This window comes from Lynx canadensis, chromosome C1, assembly GCF_007474595.2.
Source record: "Lynx canadensis isolate LIC74 chromosome C1, mLynCan4.pri.v2, whole genome shotgun sequence".
Taxonomy (NCBI): Eukaryota; Metazoa; Chordata; class Mammalia; order Carnivora; family Felidae; genus Lynx; species Lynx canadensis.
The window spans coordinates 181,791,321-181,812,144 of NC_044310.1; the positions used below are offsets into that span (position 1 = coordinate 181,791,321).

Below are 20,824 nucleotides of genomic sequence, written 5' to 3' on the forward strand. Positions count from 1 at the left end.
AACAGAAGTACAAGCTGATTATGTTCAGATCACAGCTCTGGAGATCTGCCAGCCTTAACTTCTTGAACCAGCAACTCCTGTAGGGATTCTCTGTCATACATGATGATTCCATTCTTCTGGTTGCTCAGATCAAAACCCTGACTATCATTCTTTGACTCAAGTCTCTCTGTCCACCCTACCTCTGGCTCGTCTTGGGAGGGCTCCACCCACTAACCACCTCTGTGGCCACCATGCTCCTTCAAGCCACCACCATCTTCTCTTTAACTTTCTCCCTGCTTTTGCCCTGCTGTTGCCCTGTCCACGACATTCTGGGTTAACAGTCACGTCGCTTGTGTGCTTCAAACTCTTCAGTGGCTCCTGTGCATTTCCTCTCCCTCTCCCTCTCCCTCTCTAATTTCTTGAACTATACCTCATCTTCTCCTTTTCCCCAGGAGGCACACTCTGCCGTAGGGGCCTGGCTCTTGCTGATCGCTCTATGTGGAATATTTTGCCTGTGGACATTCTTCGGGCTAGCTTTCTCCCTCCTTGTGAGGCATCCCATCTAAAATTTCAACCGCTACCCCAACATTTTACACATTCTGTCCCTACTTTTTTTCTCCTTTGGACTTAGATCTTGATCTATAAATAATACACTAAACATTTTACTTATTTATTGAGTTCCTTATGGGCCCCACATGGATACCCATTCTGAGACAGCAAGCATTTTTGGTAGTATTTCGTTTACTGCTAGAAAAGTAGTTCACAATTAGTTGAATGAAAAATGAGCTAATTCTTATACTAGGAACCTAAAGATATATATATATATATATAAAAAATGAGAATCTTTCCAGGAAGGATTTAGAGTCTAATGAAGGAGAAAACTAGGTTGGCTAAAAAATTGGGAAATAAAATTAGGGAAGTTTCTCTGGAATGGGAGATATGAGCTGAGTCTTAAAAACTGTTGAATAGTTTATTAGAAGCAAGAGAAAGGGTCATATGAGAAAGCAGAATAATGAATAGCATCGTTCCTTTGACTAGTGAGTCTCCTCCTGGGACTGTATTTTAGAGAAAATAACGCATCATGACTATTGCTATTACAACAAGCAAGCAAACAAAAAACTGTATTAAAGTGTTTTTTGCAGTAGCATTTACAATGTTACAGTTATATTGGAAATACCCTAAGTGTCCAAGAGGGAAAACTATCCACATATATTTTAGGATTTTAATAACACTGAAATTATTTTTTTCCTAATGTTAAATGGAAAAAGATGGATTAAAAAATTACATCCATAGTCATCAGATGTTGGCCAGATCACGACAGTCCTACAACACACAGTGCTATAAAAGAGAATTTAGTGTAAATTTTATAAATTTTTAATTATAAATTTTGAGGAGCCATTACAGAGTTAAGCAACAATGACATCACATTTTTGTTTTAGACCACTTTGACTATAGGGAGGAAGTTTGTATTCATTTACAATAATTCAGTATGATAGCAACAGTACCAGAAATTTTGGTTTGAGGTACCTTTAGGGTATCCAGGTATAAGCGCCCATCTGGTTTTAAGGGCCTTTGGATAGCAGCTGTTTATCAACCAGTTTGGAAGCGTTGTTGTAGGGCCATACCAGTAGATACTGGCTGGCTTTTGCTGTGCTTATGATCAACAGACATGGGTGTGGGTATTCAGGATTGAATTGAATGTGGGGAAGGCATAGTGCCTCTTCTGGCTGGTATGTGTACCTATCTGGACGGGGTGTTTCTGAGAAAAGTCCTGTATATTACATATGCTTAAATGTTAAGCCAGAATTAAAAGTTTTTGTCTTAATAAAAACTTGAGGAAAGGAGAAAAGATATAATAAAAAATAGTCTTTTTACTAGAACCATGAGTTTGGAAATTGCCTGGTTTAGTCTGAATCTAGAGTTTGGCAAATATTCTGTAAAGGGACAGATAGTAAATATTTAGGCTTTGTAGACCATACAGTCTCTGTCACAGTTCATCAGCTATTCTGTTTGTAGTAGTTTCTGTCACAATTACTCTACTCTGCTGGAAAAGAACAGTAGCCTCCACACTGCTGCCATAGAGTTGGGAACAAAATAGATGATCAGCATGAAGTCATTCTTAAATAGGATCCTCAGGAGACTGTTAAATATACTGTAGCAGTGTCGGATACGGTAGTTGGATTAATTGTACTCATTATTTAATAATGAATAATGGTGTTTCTTCCTAGACAGGCATTATGTTCTTAATACTACATTTCTCCTTGGGGCGCCTGGGCGGCTCAGTCGGTTGGGCATCCGACTTCGGCTCAGGTCATGATCTCATTGTTGGTGAGTTCAGGCCGCATATCGGGCTCTATGCTGACAGCTCGAAGCCTGGAGCTTGCTTCAGATTCTGTGTCTCTATCTCTCTCTGGCCCTTCCCTACTCACACGCATATTCATTCATTCTCTCTCTCTCTCTCTCTCTCTCTCTCTCTCTCTCAAAAATAAATAAACATTAAACAGAAAAAATACATTTCTCCTCCCTAAACCCAAAGCACCAAGGTATTGTTTGGAGTAAAGCTTAGTGTCTAAGAGAGTAGCATCTCATTATCATCTGACGATACTCATTGCAAACTTGAAAAACAATACACAGAAAGAGTGGAAGTAAAAAGTAGAAGTAGCTATTCTCGCACAATTTTGACTAGGTGTGGGAGGAAAGACTATGCTTATAATAATGTACATCTCTTTAACAAGTCATATTTACTTAAATAAAAACTTAAGATTTATGCTTCGAACTATGGATTATTCTTAAATGTAATGGTATATGCTTATGCTTTAGAAGTCAAGACTATAAACTTCAGTGAGCTGTGCCTTTAAAAGTATTGGAAACTTTCAGGTTTTTGAAATTTTGTCCTAGAGTATACTGTGAAGGCAGCATGTATAACTTGGGGAGCGGTTCTGCTGGATAGGTTTGATAGACTATTTTCTCTATTATGGGAAGGAAAATAGTGGCCAAAGGGCATAGAGATGCCAGTTAGGTATCATCTGTAAATGTCTGTCCTTGCTGTCAGCAGTTGAATATGAGAATTTTAAAGGAAAGGGTGAAGAAATGAAACAGTTTTGAATTAGATATCCCCCCCAAAGAATATTACGTTCTCAGTGAGTTTAAGATCAGCAAATGTGGGAAATGTGGTGTTCTTTTGGAGAATTTTATTGGCAATAATAAGTTGTCTTATCCTTCAGCATAAAGTAAATGCCAGAAGTGACAAGGTCGATGGATGGTGACTTTAAAAAATGACCAATGCGCATATTATGTGCATTCGTTTGGGATTTAGGAGGGAACAGATTTCGTATTTACTTACTACACAGCTAGAGCATGAACTTTGTCAGTGCTTGAGTGAAATCTGTGTTACAGATAGCATTATGTTGAATAGAATAATTTATTTGTAGTTGTGCTTTATCCATTAGTTTAAACTAGAAGAATGTTTTAAAAAGTTGAGAATATTATTACAAAATTGCTTGTAAGTATCTGTTTTGTTTTGTTTTCGTTTTTTCCAGCTTCCAGAAATGTTGCATGGTGATGGTGACAATGAAGAACATGGCTTTTGTCCAGTGGGGCAATTCATTCTTCAGAATTTAGGATTGCTGTTTGGATTTGCCATCATGCTGGTGATTGCCCTCTATGAAGACAAAATTGTGTTTGACCTCCAGTTTTAACCATTCCCAGTCACCATTGTGGATTACGAGAATGTTCCCATGCAGCTGTGCAGCTGTTCCTAGTGCTGTGCGCACATTTTGCTCAAAGAAAAGTCAGTGGCTTGCACTACTTACAAGTTCCATAGATCTGAGCCTAACCACAGAAGACTGGTTGGTGCTCAGTACTGCTTTTCCCTGTGTGAAGGGGTCTTTTAAAAATACAAAGCTTGTGATAAAGAAAGGAGAAAATGGGACTCCATGAACCAATGTTGATATAGGTTTAAGACTTTTAAAAGAATAATCATATAAAACACTAAAGTAGTCTCTTTGGTAGTAGAAACTTCTGTGGCTATGCAGAAATAGAAATTGAACCAAAAAAATCATTTAAACTTTAAAAATATTTTAAATGGACTTCGGGCAGACTTTTCTTTGTGCTAAAAATGAATTGTAGCATCCTTTAATTCAGTTACATATATACATAAGGTAATGGGGATCAACTTGATACAGTTTTGAAACTGCATTAGGTAGGCTATAGGAACTAGAGGAAGGCTCAGGCTGCATTAGAGTATGAATTTAGCATTGGGAAAAGCCCTTATTCTTGAATCTAGAGTTACTATTTTTGTATATATTGGCATAGTGTTTAAACTTGCAGCCTAAACTACTGAAATCTGTGATTGTATGTTTGTGTGAGCTTCAGTTTAACGAAAGATTCATAATGGTTCTTCGTATTAATATTATACTTGGTGTTTGGGTGTTTTTTCTTTCAAACTTTAATTTTGTTTTGGGATTTTTGGTGGGGGTAGGGAGTTGGAGCATGTGGTAAAATGTTTTTTTCATTCAAAGTGTAACCCTCTAGGAAATATCAGAACAAAGAAGAACCCAAACATGATCTAAATATTCAGTTCTGCTACTTTAACAGTACTAACTAGTTATTTGGGAAATTTAAGTTCTAAATGTATGCATTGCTTTACCAGCTTGGCTTTGGAACCTAGAGCACATGCTGTGACTGGCAGTGAGGTAAGGCAGAAAATCCACGTTTACCATATCCTAATCTGTATGTCCATTAAAATGGTTATGAGGAAAATCTCCATCGATACCATAGCTAGCATGGTACCGAGTGACTTGGGAGATACACTTAAATAACTCCGCTAAAATCACTTAATCATTTTGTGCCAAGATACGCTGTTGGTGCCTGATAGGGGTTGGTCTCTTTTATAGATGCCCTGTTCTACCATAATTGAGTGATTTGTGAGAAGTGCGAGCCGTGTTTATCCTGAATTTTGACCCAGTAATTTGTAGTACTAGTCACATTGCATGTAGCTTTCTGTTGACGTCTTGTGCCACACGCCTTCTTTCATGCCAGGTAAACTGTATTTGAACTATGTGCAGGCAGCTTGGTTTTAATCTGCTTGGCTACCAGTGCGGCTGCTTTAAAAATCTTACTGTTCAAATATTTAAGAGCCAAACTCTTTCCATTCCATTTACCATGTTTTCATTTCCTCCTCCTTTTCCTCAGCCCCTTTCCTCTTACTTCATGAACTTTAAACAAAAAAATAAAACTTCGAGAGCAGCACATGTTTCCAGGTATTAAGAGTATTGCCAGTGTTTCTTCTTTATGCTGTGAGCGAGGAAGCTTAGGTGTTATTTCCTTAATTTGTGCCTGAATTTGAAAAATTATTTCTGGCTTTTCTCATGGCCTCCTGTAATAAGTAGGTTTTGGTTTTCTGTTTTGTTTTTTTTTAACATAGAATATCTTCAGCATTGGGCACTGAATTAGGACAGCCTTCATCTCATTGCTTGGCCCTTCAAGCAACCTAGTAAAAGGTGCTGTTATTTTATTTAGTACTGCCAACTTCGAGTGATTAAAATATCTTGCTTTCTGAACCAAGATATATAATTCATTTTTGCATTTTTATACCCAAGGAAGATTCTGCATTCCGGCATTAAATCTGCTTAATTTTAAAACTTTTATGAAAAGCAACAGTTGGAATATACTCCCCGTCTTAAAGGTCTGGTTGAAAACAAACAGGTTCTGCTGAAGTATATAAAGTTTTATATTCTCTCAAAAAATGGTATTACATTATCTTCATTTGCTAGATTTTTTTAAAACCTGTTAAGAGGGCTGTAACAGTTGCTGCTAGTATTTTGTTAGGGTTCCACCAGTATTTAGTTTTCATGTCATTCTGATGTATAGTTTCAAGTCTGACCAGACAATCTGAATTCCACTACATTTCTGTTCGGCTCCAACATTCCATTGAGCTTGACCAGTCTAATTTAACATGTGTTTGTTGGAGGTTGTTAATGTTACTTGTACAATGCTGTCACTGTGTGACATCCATATGAATTTTGGTGTATATCACATTGCATTCAATCAGCTGTGATTATGCGTAGAAATACAATAGTAACTAGATGCAGTGTGAATTTTTTCCATTAACAGTAAGTCAGTGGCTTAAATATGATTATGGTCCTGCAAGGTGATACTTGCTAAAATATCTAAACCTTTTTTTGTTGTTGTAACTGAATCATTTTTAAAAAAAATTTATAAAGCTGGAAATGATCAAATGCTGTTTTTTTCATTGTCAACAGTGGTGTGTCATTTTATGTATGTTCCTAATGCTTATGGAACTCTCCCAAAATAAAGTTATTCAAAAAGAGCAAATATACCAGTGTGTTTTCTTTAGTCTTATTTCAGAACATTTCCTTACACTGAAGCATGAGTCATTTTAAATATAAACGGCATTTGCACATAAATTTCTAATTTATACAGCTTTAGTGAAATTGACTTAAACCAAACTGCTTTATTTTCTATTCTACCATCCAACAAGAAGTTGGAACACGGAAATGGTATCTTCTGATTATGAATTAAGTTGACATAATAATGCTACACCCCGTCCAATCCAGTGCTCCATGGGTTGATCCGAGGGAAGAGTCATGGCAATCACAAAATTTGTAGAATGTCCAGTGGTGGATAATGTTCCTCTCCGCTCACTTGTCTTATACAATGGAGCAACATAACTCGGTCGTTCTGGTATGTCTACCCTCTTGCAGGGCTTTAGCCACATCTGGAAGAAAATGCATAAAACTTCACGTCAACAGTGTTGATATTTACATTTGAACCTAATAGCAGGGTATTGTTAAGTTAGTTCTATATCTGCAAATTTCTATGGCCCAAATAGATCTTTTGTTAGCAGTGCTTCCATTCTCAAGGTATTTAATTTGCAGTTGTTTTAGCATTTTTTATAACAAGTATAATTAACAGTGTTGTATTAGTTTCAGGTATACAACATAATGATTTGACAATTCTGTACCATCACTCAGTGCTCACCAAGTAAGTATACTTCCCCCAGTGTCACTGACTGACTGTACTCACCATATGGGTGTGTTTTCACATAACGGGGTGTTCTCATCTCCACATTTATTTTATAACTGGAAGTTTGTACCTCTTATTCCTCTTTATTTCACCCACATCCCCCCTGCCAGCACACCTCTCCTCTAGCAACCACCAACTTGCTCTCTGTATTTAAGAGTCTGGTCTTTTTTTTTTTTTTTTTCTTTGTCTTGGTTTCTTTGTTCATTTGTTTAAGATTCCACATGAGTGAAATCATATGGTATTTGTCTTTCCCTGATATACCTTCTAGGTCCATTCATGTTGCTGTAAATGGCAAGGTCTCATTCTTTTTTATGGCTGAATAATATTCTATTCTGTATGTTATGTATATATAATATACATGTACACATACACACACACACATATATATGAGGAACCTCCATACTGTTTTCCATAATGGCTGCACCAGTCTGCATTCCTACCAACAGTGTACGAGGGTTCCTTTTCTTCCACGTCTTCACTAACACCTGTTTCTTTTTGATTCTGGCAATTCTGACAGGTATCAAGTGATCCCTCATTGCGGTTTCATTTGCATTTCCCTGATGATTAGTGACGTAGAGTGTCTTTTCATATGTTTACCACCTGTAGGTTCTCTTTGGAAAACTATTCAGGTCCTCTGCCCATTTCTTTTTTTTTTTTTTTTTTTTCAGTCTTGAGTTATAGAAGTTCTTTATATATTTTAGATATTAACCCTTTACTGGATGTAATCATTTGCAAATATCTTCCCCTATTCAGTAGGTTGCCTTTTTTTGTTGGTTTCCTTCTCTATGCAAAAGCCTTTTATCGTCCCAATAATTTATGTTTGCTTTTGTTTCCCTTGCCTCAGGAGACCTATCTAGAAAATATTGCTAAAACCACTGTGAAGGAGATTACTGCCTATGTTTTCTTATAGGCATTTTATTATTTTGGGGTCCCACATTTTGGTCTTGAATCCATTTTGGATTTATTTTGTGTATGGTGTAAGAAAATGGCCCAGTTTCATTCTTTTGCAAGTAGCTGTCCAGCTTTTTCTCAGCATCATTTTTTGAAGAGATTGTCTTTTCCCCATTATCTATTCTTGCCTCCTTCGTTGTAGATTAATTGGTCATATAAGTGTAGATTTATTTCTGAGTTCTTTCTGTTCCATTGGTCCATTTGTCTGTTTTTGTGCCAGTACCATACTCTTTTGATTACTGTGGCTTTGTAGTATATTTTACAATCTGGAATTTTAATACATTCAGCTTTGTTCTTTTTTCTCAAGATTGCTTTGGCTGTTCAAGGTGTTTTGTGGTTCCATACAAATTTTGGCATTCTGTGATAAATGTTGTTGGTATTTTGATAGGGATTGCATTAAATCTATAGATGGCTTTGGGTAGTAGGGCATTTTAACTATTCTTCCAAACCATGAGCATGAACTGTCTTCCCATTTGTGTCATTTTCGATTTCTTTGGTCAAAATTTATTCCTAGGTATTTTGCTCAAAAGATTTTTTTCTTAGTGCTTTCAGAACTACCTTCAGAGCCTATGAGAAAAAATAGTTATTTCACCTGTCAGAAAACATGTGTTATCAATGTATTCCTCACTTCTTCACCATACTTCTCTGCGGGATGACTTTTGGCATTTACAGTAACAACAAAATCATACATACTTTCAGAGAGAACCATCACCATTGATACTTAAACTCGTGTCACTGTATTAATTTAATAAAGGCCATTCCCCAAAAATTCTTTTTCTTCTAAGTTTTTATTTAAATTCTAGTTTAACATATAGTGTAATACTGGTTTCAGGAGTAAAATTTAGTGATTTAGGAGCAGAATTTAGTGAGCACCCAGTGCTCATCATAACAAGTGCCCTCCTTAATACCCATCACCCGGTTCATCCATCCCCTGCCTACCTCCCTTTCAGCAATCCTCAGTTTGTTCTCTATCATTAAGAGAGTCTCATGGTTTGCTTCCCTCTTTTTCCCATACTATATGTTCATCTGTTTTGTTTCTTAAATTCCACTTGTGAATGAAATCATATGGTATTTGTCTTTCTCTGACTTATTTTGCTTCACATAATACACTCGAGCTCCGTGTCATCACAAATAGCAAGATTACATTGTTTTTGATGGCTGAGTAATATTCTGTTGTGCATACATACCACATCTTCTTTATCCGTTCATCAGTCAATGGACACTTGGGCTCTTCCCATAGCTTGGCTATTGTTGATAGTGCTGCTATAAACATATAGCAGAAAATTCTGAAAGGATTTTGTCAGTTATTCTAGAACTAGATGGCCTCCCCATTTTAGGTGACTGTTTTAAAGGGGTTATAATGTATATTGTGCTGTTCATTTTCTTAACAATTTTTTTAAAGTTTACTTAGCACACAAGTGCACACACAAGCAGGGCAGGGGGAGAGAGGAGGAGAGAATCCCAAGCAGGCTTCCTACTGTCAGCACAGAGCCTAACGTGGGGCTCGATTTCAGGAACCATGAGATCATGACCTGAGCCGAAATCGAGTTGGATGCTAAACCAGGTAGCTGAACTACTCAGGCATCCCATTGTGCTGTTTAAAACCTACCTGCATTTCTTTATAACTATAATATACCTACATTATTTTTAGAAAGTCATTAGCCAAGTTTCTAGAATGTTAAGCACTGTTAAACCTAACCAATCTCAAAAAAAAAAAAAAAAAGATAAAAACCTCTCTGAATAGAAGAGTAAAGAACAAACTATGTTCATAATGATGAAATAGTGTTCTGTTTCAAAATCTAATTGAGTTCCTTTTCCCAGTAACAGCAGCAGCAATGCTTGAGAGGACATGGCATGACAGCCCCACTGTTCACAGCCTCTTTTAAAAAGGTTTCTCAGGTCAAAATAAATATATGAGGGAGTTAGTGTGGATGCTAGTCTATATTTTGCCCACATTATTGTGGAATCCATCAAGCAGTTTTTTCGTATATAGTTAAATTTAAGGACTCAAGGTGAGTGTATTCATTTCAGCCAAGAACGCATTTTCTTAATGAGAATTTTTCTCCCTAAGTGACTTCCTTATTCTGGAGATCATCCATGTATAAATCCCTTTTGTATTCATTGTAAGCTACCTTAAAAGAGTTTTTCATGTAATAGAAAAATGTTCGATTCCAATCAACTCCTAAAATTACAAACAATTGCCCTGTGACTTTGAATTTCGGTCTCATATTTGAAACTCTCTGCCCATACCTAATAGCATATGTGGCAGGGTTTGTTGCAATTGGCTCTACGCTGGTCCCTCACTGTACCTGGTAGAGCTGCTCTGAGGGATGTTTGCCTGTCGCTAAGCTGTTCCCAATGTCCCACAAATAGTCCGTGTAAATCCAGAGCCCATATTTTATTACACCATCCCAGACTGACCTTTTGAAGTGTGTGAAAATCTGTCCTGTCATTTTCTCATGATGCAGTAACAGATGGAAACAATATCTTACATAGCTTAGTTGGCCCATGCTGAAGATAGGTTCCTAGGAAACTTAAGTTTTTATGTGGATGATTTTCATATACTAACCTTTTAGTCTGCAGGTTTCATTTTTAAGTCAAGGTATATATACAATACAAATATGCATGTATTTGTATGTGGATACATATATAGTCAATCCTCATTCTTCCTGGATTCTGTGCAAATTTCATTATTGCTAAAATTTATTCATCACCCTAAAATCAATACTCTGTTTTATGATCATTCACAGGCATGCTCAGAGCCTCAAAAAAATGTGAGTCACCAAACAGGTTCCCAGCTGAGTTTGAGTCTGTTGACATTCTGCTTTTCTATTTCACCTCTTGTAAATAAGTTTCCTTTTAACAGTTTATTTAATGCCAGGTCTTTTGCATTTTGTTATTGGTGGTGGTGGTGGTGTCTCTCTGTTTAAAATGGCCCCTAAGCCTAGTGTCCAGGTGCTATCTAGTGTTCCTAAGTGCAAGAAGGCTGTGATAGGCATTAGGGAGAAAATAACTGGAGACTTTGTTCAGGCATGAGTTACAGTGTTGTTGTTCGTGAGTTCAATGTTAATGAATCAACAGTATATATTAAGCATTTTTAAACAAATGCAAAACAATGTCATGTCTTGATCAGTTAAAAATGTGATCAGAGGATCATTAGAAACTTAACTTTGTATTTCTCCTAGGAGCTATGGTTTCACATTCACTAATTCAGTGTTGGTAGGAACTTTATAAAATGTAATTACTATAAATGAGAATTGACTGTGTGTGTGTGTGTGTGTGTGTGTAAAATAGTGCTCCCCCCCAATATTAGGATATCAAGTACTAACCACAGGCACTGTATCATAAAGAATTTTGGGATGGGATTCTGCAAGTTTCTTGATCTTTCTATTCCAGGAAGCTCCATCCAGAAATAATCCATAAATGAAAACACCTAAATATAAAAGAAGCAGGTTAATACAGCTGTTTAAATGTGCATATTGATTAACTTGAATCTGAAATTCCTATTAGTGTGTACTCTGCAGATGATACTAGGGCAGCACCCTAAGGCTTGTTGTAAAGTAAAAGCAAGCAATATTCTGAGTGCTTTGTCTTAACATCCATATTCTAAGAATATATTTTGCCTAGTTAATTCAATAGTAAGATAAGATGAGGATAAAACAAAAGGAATTTTATTTAAAGATAATTTTTTAACGTTTATTTTTGAGAGAGACAAAGCACGAGCAGGGAAGGGGTAGAGAGAGAGGGAGACACAGAATCTGAAATAGGCTTCAGGCTCTGAGCTGTCAGCACAGAACCCGACGCAGGGCTCGAACCCATGAACTGTGAGATCATGACCTGAGTCAAAATCAAGAGTCAGAACCTTAACCGACTGAGCCACCCAGGTGTCCCCATCAAATTTATACTGTCAATTGGCCAGTGATTATAATGTTAGAGGCCATGAAATCTGCAAGAAAAGCTCTTACTGTAATTGTAGGGATCCAGTGACTTCTAGGCAGCACCTGAGCAAAATACTCTTGCACAGACCTCTAATATCAGGAAAGTTAATTTTCTCCTTTCCTTCTAGGATTTATTCTCATTCCCAGACCTCTCCTTAGTATGTATGAGAGAACACATGGAGAGGAGTTCCCTCTAAAATGTATGCTAATGAAAGAGCACAAATGAGGAAATCACTGAAACTCCTATCAGTTGTCAGACCGTCCTTTTGGTGTAAAACCTCAGGATTTGAATATAGGTATATACACATGGAAACACTCATTATAATGGTTGCACAGATGGGAAGGAAGCAACGTGGCACCTAGAGAGACTGAGGTCTTTGTTCCTAATTTTTGTGTGTGACCTTGAGCAATTCATTTAACTTTAGACCTGTTTAGTCATCTGAGAACAACTGCAAAACATTTGTAAAACAATAATGCCTACTTTAACACCTCTACAAGGTAGACAGAGTCAAATCAGTTAACGTTGGTGAAAGCACTTTGTAAAATAGTATATAAAAGTCCACTTGGACCGTGTTGTCCAACAGGACTTTTTGTAATGATAGAAGTATTCTCTGTGTTTCCAATATGGTAGCCACTGACTATTAAACACCTGAAACATGGCTAATGTGACTGAGGGACTGAATTTTCATTTTAATTACAGTTTAATTTTTTTTTTAATTTTTTTTTTCAACGTTTATTTTTGGGACAGAGAGAGACAGAGCATGAACGGGGGAGGGGCAGAGAGAGAGGGAGACACAGAATCGGAAACAGGCTCCAGGCTCCGAGCCATCAGCCCAGAGCCTGACGCGGGGCTCGAACTCACGGACCGTGAGATCGTGACCTGGCTGAAGTCGGATGCTCAACCGACTGCGCCACCCAGGCGCCCCTACAGTTTAATTTTTAAGGCCACATGTGGATAATCCAGTGATGGCTATTGGGGTGGGGGGAGACTTTTTCCTCTCTAGGTTTTAACTGATGGAAAGAATGGTTGGAATAAAAGGTCAATTTTATTAAGTGACACAGCACTTGTCCAGTAACATTTCAAGTTTTACTTGGTAAACCTGAATTGCAAAATGCATCTTGAGCCTGGAGTAACATGGAGGGTAGACCTGCCTGAGGGAGAGACAGATCACTCTGCAAGCCTATCCAATATATTAATCTTTCCAGCCAGATCTAAGTCCTGCAGGACAACCACAATACTAGATGGGATTAGCAGGGCTTGGGTGCCTCAGTTGGTTAAGCTTCAACTTCAGCTCAGGTCATGATCTCGCGGTTCGTGAGTTCGAGCCCCACATAGGTCTCCGCTGACAGCTCAAAGCCTGGATCCTGCTTTGGATTCTATATCTCCCTCTCTGCCCGTCCCCTGCTCACACTCTCAAAAATAAACATTTAAAAAAAATAGAGAAATGAATGATTAAGCTAAAAAAATAGTTAAAAAAAAATACTAGATGGGAATAGGGAAATAGAGGAGGCTAAAAAACAGGTCCAAGACCTGTTTTAACACCCTGCCCCACTGACATGTAAGTATAGCCCAGGAATTCTCTGGTTTTAACCAATTAGGTGATCTGTTCCTCGCTTGGGAAACAAAGATAACGTCAGAGCAAAAGAGTTCATTTCAACACCTAAGAAAAGTGGTAATAAGGATAAAGTTTTCTCCAACCCAGTAACAATTTTATAGGAAATGTGATGGGGATATTCAAACGCATTTTTATTTCTCATAGCCAATACAGGCCGCATGGAAGACACAAGATCTGAAAGGATAGATGGGTATTAACTGGGTCCTGATTCAGAGCCGCTCCTACCCTGTGAGTCACACCTTTTGCCATCCATGAGATGTGGTCATCACACAGAGTCAGGTCTGGCTTCTTCAGCCCTTCTCTTCAGGATTATCTGCCTCCCTTCCTGCTATGTAATGCCCTTCGCTGGTGAGTCCCCCATTAGGACTAGTAATTCAAAGAAGAGGAATCTTAGCAAGTACAGCTGGAAAGTAAGATTCCAAATCTATGTGAATTTACAGTGGCTTTGTGGCCACTTTATGAATCACTTTAAGAGTGCCCTTTTTCATTATGTTTAATTTAATCATAGGTAAATAGGCTCACTTCTTTGTGAGCCCCAGAATGCAGGGACGGGCGCACACTTAAGTGTGTATAAAAAAGACAGGCTGGTGGAGTGGTAAAGATAAAGAAACTGGGAAAAAATTAGCCCAAGCTTTTCTCAAATGGGCTCTGGGATCCTCCCATGAGCATCCCATGGGAAAGTTGTTCCCTGGGAAAAGTCTAGTGCTCCAAATCATTCCATGGAACCTTATTTTTGTTTTGGTAATTAGGTTGGAAGGAAAAAGCCAGGAATGACAAAAAGGCTAAATTGTGGATATCTGTGTTTATTGGTAAAAATGTATGTGTGTGTGTTTGTGCAAAATAATAAAATGCGTGATTTAGTTAATATCTACTAGCTATTATAAATTAAACCTTGGCTGATACTTTAGTATTCAGTAAAATGGTTTAACTGATGACTATTCTTTACTGCATGATCTTGGACATGAAATAGTCCTTATTTATCTTTAAGTTGTACTTTATGCTTGCTCCACTGTTTTCAAGATAAGTTTGGATTTTAATGTATTTAATAAAAGCAGTTGTGAGTTAAATTAGTAAGTCACTGTAAAAAGAAATACCAACTACCTTGTAAAATGTCTAAGTTCAGTGTATAATGATTGGCAATTCAGTAGTTTGATCTTAAATATTAACTAGTTTATAAACTGCAGGCAATGCTTTTAGAAATTCAATTCTTTAGCTGAGCTCAAAAACCTCTAACTCTGAGGGACACCAATACTGCCTAGCCTTCAATCCAAATGCCATCTTCCCTGCCTTTTATCATAATGATGAGGAGAATTTAGGGGGAAAAAAACCAAAACATTGCATCTGAATTAAATACTTAGGAATCAATCATAGATTCTTCAAGAAACTTTCCTTGAGAAATGTAATGATGTTTTCAAACTTTTACTTCTACAAAAATATACAGCAGGCCTTAGAGAAAGCTAGCTAAGCATTAGAGTCAGCCTGCAGTTTGCTTAACTCTGCCCATTGCTAGCTGTGAGACGTTGGGCAAGTTACTTAACTTTCCTGAGCCTTAGTTTTGGCTGAGTATAATGGGGATAATAGCAATATCTATTAATAACCTAGGGTTATTGTGAAGAGCTGGGCAGTTTCTGGCACCTATCAGTGGTACAGAGCAACTCTATACCCTTCCTTTGATTTGCTTTTACCCAGTTTAAACTCCTTTATCCCCCCTTCCTACTTAGTTTGAACAAAATTATCCTTCACGGTATATTGCTCATCTATATTTTGACTTTATTAGGGTGCAGGAACTCAAACGTCTATTTTTTTTTTAATTTTTTTTAACGTTTATTTATTTTTGAGACAGAGACAGAGCATGAACGGGGGAGGGTCAGAGAGAGGGAGACACAGAATCCGAAACAGGCTCCAGGCTCCGAGCTGTCAGCACAGAGCCCGACGTGGGACTCGAACTCACGGACCGCGAGATCGTGACCTGAGCCGAAGTCGGCCGCTCAACCGACTGAGCCACCCAGGCGCCCCTCAAACGTCTATTTATTGACATCTTTTACAGCATGTAATATAGCGAGCTGTACAGAGAATGTATTTTTTTTAAAAGGCTTATATAATTAAAGGAACAATAAACTAGGCAGAAGGTTGTTAAATACTCTTCAGGCATTTAATATGCCCATTCTGTGTGTGTTAGGAATAAAAGTATGAGAAGGATTAAGTCCTTAGAAACTCTAATTTTTAGAGGAGAAAAAGCTAGCAAAGAAGCATGAATGTGTCCAGTGAGAAAAGGAAAATCGGGAGAAACAAAGGGAGAAGGATGTCTCTTAGAAAGAGAAAGTTGTCAACTTGTAAGGACTGTTAAGAGTTTAAGATGAAGACTGATTTCATTTCATGGGATATGTCAATATGGAAGTCATTACTAACTCTGAAAAGATCATCAGTTGATTGGAGGAGATGAAAGGTAGGTGGAAAATAGGAAGTGAGAATCCGGAGAGGGTATGTAAAGACAATTCTTTGGAGAAATTTGCTTTAAAGGGAGTAGAGACATGGGACAGTAACTGAGGGGATGTGGATGTTAAGACACTTGGAATTCTTTGTTGATGTGTTGTTTTTTTAAGTTTCATTTAAGTAATCTCTACACCCTATGTGGGCCTCAAACTCATGACCCCGAGATCAAGAGTTGCGCGCTCCGCTCTTCCAACTGGTGCCCTGTTGATTTGTTTTTAAGATGACAGATTGTGAAGAATGTTGCAAGTTCATACGAATTTCTTTTCCTCAACTATTTGAGAGTAAGTTACATACACAATGATTAAAATGTTAATAGCTGAGCAAAGTAAGCAAGAATGTTAAGCGTTTGTTCAGTACCTAGATATAAACCAACTCATTCTGTCACTGCACTTACCATCTTCTGGAGCATGCTTATACTCTTTGTCTTCCATCACTTCATAGTCAAACCCAAGAAGATCAATGGGGATGGTGTGTTTCCTGGCATAGTTCTGCTGGGCACCAGTCAGGAAGGCTTGGGTGAAGAAGAAGCCAGAAAGCCAGAAGACTGGAGGAGGGCCAACCTCATACCATTGCTACAGTGTCAAAGCACAAGTGTTCTCAGGCTAGAGCCTTTCAACTTCAAATACAACACTGCTTAATAAAATTTACTCCCCAATGCTCCCCCTTATTATCTTTTAGGTAGATTAATAAATGAGCTAACACTTTGAGGAATAAAAAGCTATACTGTCAAGGTTTTAAAAAGATACTTATTCAGTGTTTGTTCTGACTTCAATTTCATATCCATTGCACCAGCTAGAGGATCACAGTGTGGGTAAAGGCAAAAGTAAATGTCTTTATACATGTTCAGTGATTCCTTCCAAAAACTCCATACAATAACGAATATCTAGTATATGTTGCACATAGAACATGTTACATATTTGAATAGAAGAGATCCATATAACATCTGGTAATGTTTTTTCCACTTTTCCTCTCTAGTCATTAGTGTCTAGCAGATTATTCCTTTGGATGTTTTCCCACCTACTTTACCAAAATACAATGAAATCCAACACATGGAAACACATTATTATACAAGGAACTTCCAAAAGAAACAGGGTAGTGAGAGCTTAAGATTTTTATAAATATCAAGATATTTACTTTGTTTATATCATATCTTTTTTAAAATATCATATCTTAATAAGGTAATTGAGTACTGACTTTAAACAGTAAGTTATAGAAGTCTAATGAATTTCAAGAACTTTTCCCCGTTAGAGTCCAAGGTAGATCCTTCATCTTTCAAGAACAATCTTAATGTTTTAGTATCAACTCTAGTATAACAGAAGACCTGTGTTATGGAAGGGAAATTTAGCCATTTTACCCCTGCAGAAATTTCCTCACAGGCAGTTTTTGATGCATTATGTACAGCATCTAGGACATTAATCAATACTTCTAGTGAATATAATTGTTAATAAGAAGTGAAGCACCAATATTATCAGATAATTAGGAGGCAGTCTTCTGCCCACTCAACATTTCCAAGGCAGTTAGCCATTAAGATTATTATTGTCTTGGGCTGAACCAGCAGTCTAGTGATTTCATGACCTGGAAGAATGCTGGACAAGGAAGAGATCAGGCTTCTTGCTAGTAGCTTCTCTGGCTTTCAAAGGTGCTCTGTTCTAGAAATCTATTTTAATGCTTAGTATTTAATGGAAAAATAAACATAGCCAGTTGTTTTCCCTCTTCAAGTGTCACTGATTTGAATGTCTAAGTTTATTGAGCATGAACACCTACTTTCAGAGATTCTACTTCCAACATTAGTATTTTGACAGTGAATGGAACAGTTACATAAATTATATTCAATACTGAGTAATGGTCATTAGTGCCTGAGATGCACAGAAAACTAGAGTCATTCATACTCCTGGCATCAGGGATCCTGATTGAAGAAAATGAAATCAAAAGAAACAATGTATGATCATTTAGATGAACTCACCTGCAAGAATTTTAGTCTCGCGAGGAAGTCATTTACATAGCTCCCAAGTGGTTTAAGGCTTGGGTATGATTTACCCATCCACATTCCTGGAATTTTGACATTCAGAATACTGCTAACCACTTCTTCAAGATCTGTAGACATTACTACAAGCCCCTGAAACACATTTAGCCTTGGTTAAAATGATAGCATTGCTTTTGGACAATCTCTTCTTCAATGCCTTTTTCATAATTCGCCTGTATTTACAATTGTGATTAGTTGAGTCACATAAGCAGAAACTGAGGAATATGTTCTTTTACTGCCAGTAAGTCATGCAGTCACTACTGAGTTATTCCTTACAAAAACATTGACAGTTTTAACTTTAATCAAATTTTCTTATTGAAGTATAATTGACATATAACCTGATGCAGTTGACCATTGAACAACATGGGTTGGAACTGTGTGGGTCCTCATGGATTTTTTTCAATAAATGTATGGAAAAACTTTTGGAGATTTGTAACAGTTTGAAAAAACTCACAGATGAACCAATTAGCCTAAAAATACTGAAAAATTTTGGAGAAAGGTGTTGTAAGAATACAGTATATAATACATCTAATATACAATTGTAAGTTAATTGACTATACAATGGCTAAGGCTTCTAGTCATCAGTTGGCTATTAGTAAAGTTTTTGAGAAGTCAGGAGTTATGATGATTTTAATATTTGTATATATTGTAAAATGATTATAATAAATCTAAGATGTCCTCATACAGTTTTTTTTCTTGTGATGAGAACTTTTAAGATTCACTCTCAGCAACTTTCAAATTTGCAATACAGTATTATTAACTGTATTAATAGTCATTATGCTGTACATTGCATCCCTATGACTTTTATTTTATAACTGGAAGTTTGTACCTTTTGACCTCCTTCACTCTTTTGCCCTCCCTGGAAAGTCTTAATACTTAGCAACTCACTAGCTATTAAATCACAGCCTAACTTTGACTTACTTTACTACCCTATTAACTGGACAACTAAGGGGCACCTGGGTGGCTCGGTTGGTTGAGTCAGCGTCCAACTGGCTCAGGTCATGATCTCACAGTTCTTGAGTTCGAGCCCCATGTCGGCGTCTGTGCTGACAGCCTGGAGCCTGGCTTGGGATTCTGTGTCTCCTTCTTTCTCTGCCCCTCCCCTCCTCATGCTGTGTGTTCTCTCCCTCAAAAATAAATAAATGTTAAATGGACAACTAATACATCTCTATCCTGCCTTCTGAAAAGACTAGTGATTAAAATAAAATTAGAAAAATCTTATGAAATGCTTGGAAAAGTTAAAATATCCTGGATTCCAATTGTGAAGTCTAATTGATCTTATCCCATTTTGTTCCTTAAGTAAACTCTGCCCAACGTGGGGCTTGAACTCACATCCCCGAGATCAAGAGTGGCATGTCCTACCAACTGAGCCAGCCAGGCACCCCAATCTTATCCCATTTATTTATTTATTTATTAACGTTTATTCATTTTTGAGAGAGAGAGAGACAGAGCATGAATGGGGGAAGGTCAGAGAGAGAGGGAGACACAGAATCTGAAACAGGCTGCAGGCTCTGAGCTGTCAGCACAGAGCCCGACGCGGGGCTCGAACTCACAGACCACGAGATCATGACCTGAGCCGACGTCGGACGCCCAACTGACTGAGCCACCCAGTCTCCCCAGTCTTATCCCATTTTGAATCACCGATGTACAGATGTTAAAACTTCAAGGCCCTTGAAAAGTATTGCTTCATTGATCTTGCAATTGGGCCAGGTGCCGTCATCATTTCTCTTTCTTCTATAGGTGATAATTTTACTCCCAACTAACATGGAGAAGATTTTAGAGTATATCTAATGGGTTCAACACCCACATTTCATTTGTCTCCTTCCCAAACCCACTAAAACAACAGTAAAAGGATTTATTTTTTAAGGGCATAAGCCCACAAGAACAAAAAAAACAGGGAAAGACAAAAATGACAACACAGTTTTGGGAGCTAGATAGCATATGAACTGTTGGTAGATGATGTAGAAGTCAGGAGAAAACCTGATCTTACATTAGCAAAGGAGAAAACTAAGAATCAACTAGATATTCCTGCAGAATACCCAAAACTATTTGGAGTTGATGGGCCTAAATGAAAGTGAGGAGTTGCAGGTGGTACTAAATGAACAGGGTTATTGAAATCTGGCTTAGAAAACAGATTCCTGGGACTTCTTTCACAAATCTGCACATTGCCTACCTTGAAACAGGTAATGAAATGCTCATTCAAGGAAAGGAAAATGAAGAAATCCCTGGAGGGATGCCAGGCTCAGTTGGAGTCACATTACCATCCTGACGTTGGGAATTAAGTGAATGCATGTACATTGAGATGCTGAGATTCCTGAGGCCTCTTTCCCCTTTCCCCCAGAATACTGGAGACCAGGACTTTCTCTCCCAGGTAGGATATAGGAAGAACCAGGTCAAGGAGAAGGACATGATACTGAATGCTTCTTAGCCAAACAGCGTAGTTAGATTAAACTACAGCCAGCCTGGTAGACTCCTCTTTCAATAATAACTCACATTCAAGCACTTTTCTTCTCCCATGCTACTATTAGAACCAAACTCAGCTGGACTAGTTGAGTAGCATAATTGGTCTCTGCCTGCATTCTTGTTCCCCTGCAGTCCTTACTGCAGTGGTCAGAGTGAACTTTTAAAAATGTAAAACAGATCATTTCACTTCATTGCGTAAAGCCCTCTGAAGACCTCCCCTTACTTTTACACTTTAGAATAAAATTCATGATCTTAACCATGGCCAACAAGGCCATCATGAGTCTGTGGCTTCCTCTCTCTGTCCTACCATTTTC

At 37.7% G+C, this 20,824-nt stretch overlaps 2 protein-coding genes across 3 annotated transcripts in view; one reads left to right on the forward strand and one right to left on the reverse strand.

The window, feature by feature from the left end:
* Positions 1 to 6,315, forward strand: part of SLC39A10 (solute carrier family 39 member 10) — a 41,897-nt gene extending 35,582 nt beyond the window's left edge. The window contains 1 exon segment of the mRNA XM_030328073.1: positions 3,519 to 6,315. Coding sequence (XP_030183933.1) covers positions 3,519 to 3,677 — 159 coding nt within the window. The 3' untranslated portion in view covers positions 3,678 to 6,315.
* Positions 6,316 to 6,320: 5 nt separating this feature from the next.
* DNAH7 (dynein axonemal heavy chain 7) overlaps positions 6,321 to 20,824 on the reverse strand; it is a 270,159-nt gene continuing 255,655 nt past the window's right edge. For both annotated transcript variants that reach the window (XM_030328070.1, XM_030328069.1), the window contains 4 exons: positions 17,988 to 18,140; positions 16,419 to 16,596; positions 11,307 to 11,410; positions 6,321 to 6,718 (listed from right to left, as the gene is read on the reverse strand). In XM_030328070.1, coding sequence (XP_030183930.1) covers positions 6,512 to 6,718; positions 11,307 to 11,410; positions 16,419 to 16,596; positions 17,988 to 18,140 — 642 coding nt within the window. In that variant the 3' untranslated portion in view covers positions 6,321 to 6,511. The remainder of the gene's footprint in view (positions 6,719 to 11,306; positions 11,411 to 16,418; positions 16,597 to 17,987; positions 18,141 to 20,824) is intronic.